Source organism: Euprymna scolopes, chromosome 45, assembly GCF_053919585.1.
Source record: "Euprymna scolopes isolate OS-2025 chromosome 45, ASM5391958v1, whole genome shotgun sequence".
NCBI classification, from domain to species: Eukaryota; Metazoa; Mollusca; class Cephalopoda; order Sepiida; family Sepiolidae; genus Euprymna; species Euprymna scolopes.
Window position 1 is genome coordinate 67,725,324 of NC_136526.1, and position 12,504 is coordinate 67,737,827.

Here is a 12,504-nt window from a genome sequence, read left to right on the forward strand (position 1 = left end):
AAATCAATCAATAAAAAAACAAATCAATCAATAAAAAAACGAATCAATCAATAAAAAAACAAATCAATCAATAAAAAACCCGAATCAATCAATAAAAAAACAAATCAATCAATAAAAAACTGGATCAATCAATGAAAAAACAAATCAATCAATAAAAAAACAAATCAATCAATAAAAACCCGAATCAATCAATAAAAAAACGAATCAATCAATAAAAAAACCCGAATCAATCAATAAAAAAACGAATCAATCAATAAAAAAACCCGAATCAATCAATAAAAAAACGAATCAATCAATAAAAAAATAAATCAATCAATAAAAAAACGAATCAATCAATAAAAAAACGAATCAATCAATAAAAAAACGAATCAATCAATAAAAAAACAAATCAATCAATAAAAAAACAAATCAATCAATAAAACAACAAATCAATCAATAAAAAACCCGAATCAATCAATAAAAAAACAAATCAATCAATAAAAAAACAAATCAATCAATAAAAAAAACTGGATCAATCAATGAAAAAACAAATCAATCAATAAAAAAACAAATCAATCAATAAAAAAACAAATCAATCAATAAAAAAACGAATTAATCAATAAAAAAACGAATCAATCAATAAAAAAACAAATCAATCAATAAAAAAACAAATCAATCAATAAAAAAACGAATCAATCAATAAAAAAACAAATCAATCAATAAAAAACCCGAATCAATCAATAAAAAAACAAATCAATCAATAAAAAACTGGATCAATCAATGAAAAAACAAATCAATCAATAAAAAACCCGAATCAATCAATAAAAAAATAAATCAATCAATAAAAAAACCCGGATCAATCAATAATAAAACAAATCAATCAATAAAAAAAACAAATCAATCAATAAAAAACCCGAATCAATCAATAAAAAAATAAATCAATCAATAAAAAAACGAATCAATCAATAAAAAAACAAATCAATCAATAAAAAAACGAATCAATCAATAAAAAAATAAATCAATCAATAAAAAACTGGATCAATCAATAAAAAAATAAATCAATCAATAAAAAAACCAATCAATCAATAAAAAACCCGGATCAATCAATAAAAAAACAAATCAATCAATAAAAAAATAAATCAATCAATAAAAAAACCCGGATCAATCAATAAAAAAACAAATCAATCAATAAAAAAAACAAATCAATCAATAAAAAACCCGAATCAATCAATAAAAAAATAAATCAATCAATAAAAAAACTAATCAATCAATAAAAAAACAAATCAATCAATAAAAAAACTGGATCAATCAATAAAAAAACAAATCAATCAATAAAAAAAACAAATCAATCAATAAAAAAACCCGGATCAATCAATAAAAAAACAAATCAATAAATAAAAAAACAAATCAATCAATAAAAAAACAAATCAATCAATAAAAAAAACAAATCAATCAATAAAAAAACCCGGATCAATCAATAAAAAAACAAATCAATCAATAAAAAAACAAATCAATCAATAAAAAAACGAATCAATCAATAAAAAAACAAATCAATCAATAAAAAAACAAATCAATCAATAAAAAATAAATCAATCAATAAAAAAACAAATCAATCAATAAAAAAACAAATCAATCAATAAAAAAACAAATCAATCAATAAAAAAATAAATCAATCAATAAAAAAACGAATCAATCAATAAAAAAACAAATCAATCAATAAAAAAATAAATCAATCAATAAAAAAACAAATCAATCAATAAAAAACAAATCAATCAATAAAAAAACAAATCAATCAATAAAAAAACGAATCAATCAATAAAAAAACAAATCAATCAATAAAAAAAATAAATCAATCAATAAAAAAACCCGGATCAATCAATAAAAAAACAAATCAATCAATAAAAAAAACAAATCAATCAATAAAAAACCCGGATCAATCAATAAAAAAACAAATCAATCAATAAAAAAACAAATCAATCAATAAAAAAACAAATCAATCAATAAAAAAATAAATAAATCAATAAAAAAACGAATCAATCAATAAAAAAACAAATCAATCAATAAAAAAATAAATCAATCAATAAAAAAACAAATCAATCAATAAAAAACAAATCAATCAATAAAAAAACAAATCAATAAAAAAAAAACGAATCAATCAATAAAAAAACAAATCAATCAATAAAAAAAATAAATCAATCAATAAAAAAACCCGGATCAATCAATAAAAAACAAATCAATCAATAAAAAAAACAAATCAATCAATAAAAAACCCGAATCAATCAATAAAAAAACAAATCAATCAATAAAAAAACAAATCAATCAATAAAGAAACGAATCAATCAATAAAAAAATAAATCAATCAATAAAAAAAACAAATCAATCAATAAAAAAACAAATCAATCAATAAAAAAACGAATCAATCAATAAAAAAACAAATCAATCAATAAAAAAAACAAATCAATCAATAAAAAAACTGGATCAATCAATAAAAAAATAAATCAATCAATAAAAAAATAAATCAATCAATAAAAAACCCGGATCAATCAATAAAAAAACGAATCAATCAATAAAAAAATAAATCAATCAATAAAAAAACCCGGATCAATCAATAAAAAAATAAATCAATCAATAAAAAAACAAATCAATCAATAAAAAAACCCGAATCAATCAATAAAAAAACAAATCAATCAATAAAAAAACAAATCAATCAATACAAAAATAAATCAATCAATAAAAAAACCCGAATCAATCAATAAAAAAACAAATCAATCAATAAAAAAACAAATCAATCAATAAAAAAAACAAATCAATCAATAAAAAAAACAAATCAATCAATAAAAAAACAAATCAATCAATAAAAAAACAAATCAATCAATAAAAAAAACAAATCAATCAATAAAAAAAACAAATCAATCAATAAAAAAAACAAATCAATCAATAAAAAAACAAATCAATCAATAAAAAAACGAATCAATCAATAAAAAAACAAATCAATCAATAAAAAAACAAATCAATCAATAAAAAAAACAAATCAATCAATAAAAAAACCCGAATCAATCAATAAAAAAACAAATCAATCAATAAAAAAAAATCAATCAATAAAAAAATAAATCAATCAATAAAAAAACCCGAATCAATCAATAAAAAAACGAATCAATCAATAAAAAAACAAATCAATCAATAAAAAAACTGGATCAATCAATAAAAAAATAAATCAATCAATAAAAAAACGAATCAATCAATAAAAAAACGAATCAATCAATAAAAAAACAAATCAATCAATAAAAAAACAAATCAATCAATAAAAAAACAAATCAATCAATAAAAAAACAAATCAATCAATAAAAAAACGAATCAATCAATAAAAAAATAAATCAATCAATAAAAAAACAAATCAATCAATAAAAAAACAAATCAATCAATAAAAAAACCCGAATCAATCAATAAAAAAACAAATCAATCAATAAAAAAACAAATCAATCAATAAAAAAATAAATCAATCAATAAAAAAACGAATAAATCAATAAAAAAACGAATCAATCAATAAAAAAACAAATCAATCAATAAAAAAACAAATCAATCAATAAAAAAACGAATCAATCAATAAAAAAACGAATCAATCAATAAAAAAACAAATCAATCAATAAAAAAACAAATCAATCAATAAAAAAACAAATCAATCAATAAAAAAACGAATCAATCAATAAAAAAACGAATCAATCAATAAAAAAACAAATCAATCAATAAAAAAACCCGAATCAATCAATAAAAAAACAAATCAATCAATAAAAAAAAAATCAATCAATAAAAAAATAAATCAATCAATAAAAAAACCCGAATCAATCAATAAAAAAACGAATCAATCAATAAAAAAACAAATCAATCAATAAAAAAACTGGATCAATCAATAAAAAAATAAATCAATCAATAAAAAAACGAATCAATCAATAAAAAAACGAATCAATCAATAAAAAAACAAATCAATCAATAAAAAAACTGGATCAATCAATAAAAAAATAAATCAATCAATAAAAAAACTGGATCAATCAATAAAAAAATAAATCAATCAATAAAAAACCCGGATCAATCAATAAAAAAACAAATCAATCAATAAAAAAACGAATCAATCAATAAAAAAATAAATCAATCAATAAAAAAACCCGGATCAATCAATAAAAAAACAAATCAATCAATAAAAAAACCCGGATCAATCAATAAAAAAATAAATCAATCAATAAAAAAACAAATCAATCAATAAAAAAACCCGAATAAATCAATAAAAAAACAAATCAATCAATAAAAAAACAAATCAATCAATAAAAAAATAAATCAATCAATAAAAAAATAAATCAATCAATAAAAAAACCCGAATCAATCAATAAAAAAACAAATCAATCAATAAAAAAACAAATCAATCAATAAAAAAACGAATCAATCAATAAAAAAACCCGAATCAATCAATAAAAAAACAAATCAATCAATAAAAAAACAAATCAATCAATAAAAAAACAAATCAATCAATAAAAAAACGAATCAATCAATAAAAAAACAAATCAATCAATAAAAAACCCGAATCAATCAATAAAAAAACAAATCAATCAATAAAAAACTGGATCAATCAATGAAAAAACAAATCAATCAATAAAAAAACAAATCAATCAATAAAAAAACGAATCAATCAATAAAAAAACCCGAATCAATCAATAAAAAAACGAATCAATCAATAAAAAAACCCGAATCAATCAATAAAAAAACCCGAATCAATCAATAAAAAAATAAATCAATCAATAAAAAAACGAATCAATCAATAAAAAAACGAATCAATCAATAAAAAAACGAATCAATCAATAAAAAAACAAATCAATCAATAAAAAAACAAATCAATCAATAAAACAACAAATCAATCAATAAAAAACCCGAATCAATCAATAAAAAAACAAATCAATCAATAAAAAAACAAATCAATCAATAAAAAAAACTGGATCAATCAATGAAAAAACAAATCAATCAATAAAAAAACAAATCAATCAATAAAAAAACAAATCAATCAATAAAAAAACAAATCAATCAATAAAAAAACGAATCAATCAATAAAAAAACGAATCAATCAATAAAAAAATAAATCAATCAATAAAAAAACAAATCAATCAATAAAAAAACAAATCAATCAATAAAAAAACAAATCAATCAATAAAAAAACGAATCAATCAATAAAAAAACGAATCAATCAATAAAAAAACAAATCAATCAATAAAAAAACAAATCAATCAATAAAAAAAACAAATCAATCAATAAAAAAACAAATCAATCAATAAAAAAACGAATCAATCAATAAAAAAACAAATCAATCAATAAAAAAACAAATCAATCAATAAAAAAACGAATCAATCAATAAAAAAACAAATCAATCAATAAAAAAACAAATCAATCAATAAAAAAACAAATCAATCAATAAAAAAACAAATCAATCAATAAAAAAACGAATCAATCAATAAAAAAACAAATCAATCAATAAAAAAACCCGAATCAATCAATAAAAAAACAAATCAATCAATAAAAAAACAAATCAATCAATAAAAAAACAAATCAATCAATAAAAAAACGAATCAATCAATAAAAAAACAAATCAATCAATAAAAAAACAAATCAATCAATAAAAAAACAAATCAATCAATAAAAAAACGAATCAATCAATAAAAACCCGAATCAATCAATAAAAAAACGAATCAATCAATAAAAAAAACCCGAATCAATCAATAAAAAAACGAATCAATCAATAAAAAAAACCCGAATCAATCAATAAAAAAACGAATCAATCAATAAAAAAACCCGAATCAATCAATAAAAAAACGAATCAATCAATAAAAAAACAAATCAATCAATAGAAAAACGAATCAATCAATAAAAAAACCCGAATCAATCAATAAAAAAACAAATCAATCAATAAAAAAACAAATCAATCAATAAAAAAACGAATCAATAAAAAAACGAATCAATCAATAAAAAAACGAATCAATCAATAAAAAAACAAATCAATCAATAAAAAAACAAATCAATCAATAAAAAAACAAATCAATCAATAAAAAACCCGAATCAATCAATAAAAAAACAAATCAATCAATAAAAAAACAAATCAATCAATAAAAAAAACTGGATCAATCAATGAAAAAACAAATCAATCAATAAAAAAACAAATCAATCAATAAAAAAACAAATCAATCAATAAAAAAACGAATCAATCAATAAAAAAACGAATCAAGCAATAAAAAAATAAATCAATCAATAAAAAAACAAATCAATCAATAAAAAAACAAATCAATCAATAAAAAAACGAATCAATCAATAAAAAAACAAATCAATCAATAAAAAAACAAATCAATCAATAAAAAAACAAATCAATCAATAAAAAAACAAATCAATCAATAAAAAAACAAATCAATCAATAAAAAAACAAATCAATCAATAAAAAAACGAATCAATCAATAAAAAAACAAATCAATCAATAAAAAAACAAATCAATCAATAAAAAAACAAATCAATCAATAAAAAAACAAATCAATCAATAAAAAAACGAATCAATCAATAAAAACCCGAATCAATCAATAAAAAAACAAATCAATCAATAAAAAAACGAATCAATCAATAAAAAAACAAATCAATCAATAAAAAAACGAATCAATCAATAAAAAAACGAATCAATCAATAAAAAAACAAATCAATCAATAAAAAAACAAATCAATCAATAAAAAAACAAATCAATCAATAAAAAAACAAATCAATCAATAAAAAAACAAATCAATCAATAAAAAAACGAATCAATCAATAAAAAAATAAATCAATCAATAAAAAAACAAATCAATCAATAAAAAAACAAATCAATCAATAAAAAAACAAATCAATCAATAAAAAAACGAATCAATCAATAAAAAAACGAATCAATCAATAAAAAAACAAATCAATCAATAAAAAAACAAATCAATCAATAAAAAAACAAATCAATCAATAAAAAAACAAATCAATCAATAAAAAAACGAATCAATCAATAAAAAAACAAATCAATCAATAAAAAAACAAATCAATCAATAAAAAAACGAATCAATCAATAAAAAAACAAATCAATCAATAAAAAAACAAATCAATCAATAAAAAAACAAATCAATCAATAAAAAAACGAATCAATCAATAAAAAAACGAATCAATCAATAAAAAAACAAATCAATCAATAAAAAACCCAAATCAATCAATAAAAAAACAAATCAATCAATAAAAAAACCCGAATCAATCAATAAAAAAACAAATCAATCAATAAAAAAACGAATCAATCAATAAAAAAACGAATCAATCAATAAAAAAACAAATCAATCAATAAAAAACCCGAATCAATCAATAAAAAAACAAATCAATCAATAAAAAAACGAATCAATCAATAAAAAAACAAATCAATCAATAAAAAAACAAATCAATCAATAAAAAAACGAATCAATCAATAAAAAAACAAATCAATCAATAAAAAAACAAATCAATCAATAAAAAAACAAATCAATCAATAAAAAAACGAATCAATCAATAAAAAAACAAATCAATCAATAAAAAAACAAATCAATCAATAAAAAAACCCGAATCAATCAATAAAAAAACAAATCAATCAATAAAAAAACAAATCAATCAATAAAAAAACAAATCAATCAATAAAAAAACGAATCAATCAATAAAAAAACAAATCAATCAATAAAAAACCCGAATCAATCAATAAAAAAACAAATCCATCAATAAAAAACTGGATCAATCAATGAAAAAACAAATCAATCAATAAAAAAACAAATCAATCAATAAAAACCCGAATCAATCAATAAAAAAACGAATCAATCAATAAAAAAAACCCGAATCAATCAATAAAAAAACGAATCAATCAATAAAAAAACCCGAATCAATCAATAAAAAAACGAATCAATCAATAAAAAAACAAATCAATCAATAAAAAAACGAATCAATCAATAAAAAAACCCGAATCAATCAATAAAAAAACAAATCAATCAATAAAAAAACAAATCAATCAATAAAAAAACGAATCAATCAATAAAAAAACGAATCAATCAATAAAAAAACGAATCAATCAATAAAAAAACAAATCAATCAATAAAAAAACAAATCAATCAATAAAAAACCCGAATCAATCAATAAAAAAACAAATCAATCAATAAAAAAACAAATCTATCAATAAAAAAAACTGGATCAATCAATGAAAAAACAAATCAATCAATAAAAAAACAAATCAATCAATAAAAAAACAAATCAATCAATAAAAAAACAAATCAATCAATAAAAAAACGTATCAATCAATAAAAAAACGAATCAATCAATAAAAAAATAAATCAATCAATAAAAAAACAAATCAATCAATAAAAAAACAAATCAATCAATAAAAAAACGAATCAATCAATAAAAAAACAAATCAATCAATAAAAAAACAAATCAATCAATAAAAAAACAAATCAATCAATAAAAAAACAAATCAATCAATAAAAAAACGAATCAATCAATAAAAAAACAAATCAATCAATAAAAAAACAAATCAATCAATAAAAAAACAAATCAATCAATAAAAAAACGAATCAATCAATAAAAAAACGAATCAATCAATAAAAAAACAAATCAATCAATAAAAAAACAAATCAATCAATAAAAAAACAAATCAATCAATAAAAAAACGAATCAATCAATAAAAAAACGAATCAATCAATAAAAAAACGAATCAATCAATAAAAAAACTGGATCAATCAATAAAAAAACAAATCAATCAATAAAAAAACAAATCAATCAATAAAAAAATAAATCAATCAATAAAAAAAACAAATCAATCAATAAAAAAACGAATCAATCAATAAAAAAACAAATCAATCAATAAAAAAACGAATCAATCAATAAAAAAACTGGATCAATCAATAAAAAAATAAATCAATCAATAAAAAACCCGAATCAATCAATAAAAAAACGAATCAATCAATAAAAAAACAAATCAATCAATAAAAAATTAATCAATCAATAAAAAACCCGAATCAATCAATAAAAAAACTGGATCAATCAATAAAAAACAAATCAATCAATAAAAAACCCGAATCAATCAATAAAAAAACGAATCAATCAATAAAAAAACAAATCAATCAATAAAAAAAACAAATCAATCAATAAAAAAACTGGATCAATCAATAAAAAAATAAATCAATCAATAAAAAAACTGGATCAATCAATAAAAAAATAAATCAATCAATAAAAAAAACAAATCAATCAATAAAAAACCCGGATCAATCAATAAAACAACGGATTGATCAATAAATCAATCAATAAAAAAACTGGATCAATCAATAAAACAACGGATTGATCAATAAATCAATCAATAAAAAAAAAAATCATTTTACATTTTTAGATTTGTTCATTTTGGTCAAACTTGTACTTGACCTGGTTTCCTTCTGAGCACAAACTGCATCTTAAACCATTGCAGTCTAGTTTTGTTGATCTTGGACCAGGTGACAGGTTCTGACTAAGCAATCTTGCTTCCATCAACGGCTGATACCAACTACCGATAATATCATCAGGTCATCCTTAATTGTTGTCACCCAGGTCTTCCATCGCCCACCAACACGTTTGTGCCAGCCAGACAATGGGGGGAAAAGGGCCTTGTGAATGAGCTCTCCTTCTGGTCGATGGGTCGAAAGTGCAAATCACCAAGATCATTGTTGAAGAGGATGGATAGCAGATGGCATAGGTTTAGTCTTCAGCGGAAAGTAGAAACCGGAAACACAATCTTGACAGCAATGCAGAATGCTGTGAAGATCGTTGGTGTCAAAGGCTTCCAGTTTGCGCAAATTCACCATTCTCATAGGTCACGTTTCACAGCCATAGAGAAAGATGGTAGTTTATCCTTTATGCTTTACCCGTTTACTCAGTTAAATTTAAAACTTTTAAAATAATTGAAATTTTAAATATCATTTTTATTTGTGTGTTACATTCAAATTTTAAATATCATTTTTATTTGTGTGTTACATTCAAATTTTAAATATCATTTTTATTTGTTTGTTACATTCAAATTTAAAATATCATTTTTATTTGTGTGTTACATTCAAATTTTAAATATCATTTTTATTTGTGTGTTACATCCAAATTTTAAATATCATTTTTATTTGTGTGTTACATCCAAATTTTAAATATCATTTTTATTTGTGTGTTACATTCAAATTTTAAATATCATTTTTATTTGTGTGTTACATTCAAATTTTAAATATCATTTTTATTTGTGTGTTACATCCAAATTTTAAATATCATTTTTATTTGTGTGTGACATACAAATTTTAAATATCATTTTTATTTGTGTGTTACATCCAAATTTTAAATATCATTTTTATTTGTGTGTGACATACAAATTTTAAATATCATTTTTATTTGTGTGTGACATCCAAATTTTAAATATCATTTTTATTTGTGTGTTACATCTAATTTTTAAATATCATTTTTATTTGTGTGTTACATCCAAATTTGAAATATCATTTTAATTTTTGTGTTAAGTCCAAATTTTCAAATAACATTTTCAATTGTATTTTAAGAAATAGCGACAGCCAAAAGAAAGCTTGCTAAAATAACCAGGAAACGCTTAGAATTGCAAAAGAGAGGAACTTGTCATTTCTGGAAAATTTATAAAATTCTAGTAAATAAAAGGCAATATTTCCCCCACTATACAACAACTTGTGCATCTGCCAACTAGTCTCTACCTCTTGGATTGTGGGAATGGAAATTCCCAGGCTAACTTGATTGTCGCCCTTTAACTCTGATAACTGAAGAGCAACATAGCCACGTGACTTCCTGTCTCTCATATTTCTCCCTCTTCTCCGCTGAACCCTCGACCAGTCGACATGTAACGAAGAGTCGCTCTTGGTGGGGGCAACAACAGCGCTCCTGACTATCCGTCAGTCTCTCGCAGTTATCAATCGCAAGTAACAAACTTTTATTGTCAACGAACTGTCATGCTTTCTATCTGTATTCTTAATATTTCTCATGTAAATAAATCTGCATTCTTTCGCTGATTTTATACCGGTGTGTTTTTGTCGTCATTATACGACCTTTTGCTTTTCAATCCTTCTACCATTCAATTCATCAAACATACACATTGGGGACAGGATCGTCAATAACACAAGCAGGCCATCCTGTTCCCTCTTCTACAGATAAGATCCAAAAACGAATTTTCAATCTAATAGGTCCAACTTTGTCAACTAAGCTCAAATCCCTGTCTCATCGCTGCAACGTTGCATCTCTATACCTGTTTTACAAGTATTTTTTAATGGAATGTGCTCTGATGAACTTGTTGCACTTGTGTCCCCTTGATGTATATATCTCCGACAAACCCGCTTAACAACAAAATCACACCCCTTCCCTGTTGAGGTTCTTAAATACCAGAAAGCTTTCGACTCTAATAGTTTCTTCCCTCGAACATCTAGACTTTGGAATTCCCTTCCTGCTTCCCTGACTGTACTGATATGCAGAACTTTAAATGTAACGTAAACCAACATCTTGTTTATATTTCCTCTGCATGGTCCCAAATATTAGCCCCTTAAGTCCAAGTAGCGATAGTTCTTGCTAGGGTTGAACGTGAGTAAAGAAAAAAAAAACATTAAATTTTTAAATAATTGTCTGTTACGTTTAATTGTGAATCGAACACACTTTACAAATCGATTTTTCAATTTTTGAATTTAATGTTTTTAAATTTTGTCTGTTTTTTGTTCTTTTTAGGAAACGCAAAGACGATACCGGATCCACCGTTTCTGAAACGGAAAAAAAGAAACTGAAAGGATCATATGGATTTAAAGATTTTAGCGGCTGGTGACGACCAGAAAATCAAATTCATTTTTCAACATGATCACAAAATTCAAAAAATAAAATTTTCTTTTTTGTATTCAAATATTTTTTTGTTTTTGCTTTATTTCATGTCGAATTATTAGGTTTTTAATAAAATAAATAAAAAGAAATTTCTAAATAATCTACCCCCCCCACTTCACACACACACAAACACACACACACACACACACACACACACACACACACACACACACACACACAAATATTATCCCTAAAAAAAGAAAAAGAACCTCATCTTGGAAGAACTACAGATTTATTTTTATATGAGGTGTTGCCCAATCATAAAATATGCATAAATATAGATCGAAACTAACACCTAAAGACAGTGAGTCAAGTACGATAACCATTAGGCCAACTTGACACGATCTTTAAAATGTTTTCAAACTTATTTTTAAAATAAGTAATCTGTCATGTGAACAATTCGCGCATGCGCATTCATGAAACAGTTGAAAAATAGATAAAAATTCGATGACCCCTTAACAGCCCATTTTTTTCCTAATAAAAACTGATTAAAAAGTTTTCCACATGTCTGAATACTCTATATACCAAGTTTCAAATCTGTAGATCGAAAATTCGTTGAGTATATAGGTTGAGAATCGTCCTCACGCATCCACAAATACA

At 21.8% G+C, this 12,504-nt stretch overlaps 1 protein-coding gene across 1 annotated transcript in view; it reads left to right on the forward strand.

The window, feature by feature from the left end:
- Nucleotides 1-11,926, forward strand: part of LOC145269872 (RING-type E3 ubiquitin-protein ligase PPIL2-like) — an 89,023-nt gene extending 77,097 nt beyond the window's left edge. The window contains exon 20 of the mRNA XM_080125616.1: nt 11,758-11,926. Coding sequence (XP_079981742.1) covers nt 11,758-11,851 — 94 coding nt within the window. The 3' untranslated portion in view covers nt 11,852-11,926. The remainder of the gene's footprint in view (nt 1-11,757) is intronic.
- Nucleotides 11,927-12,504: the final 578 nt, after the last annotated feature.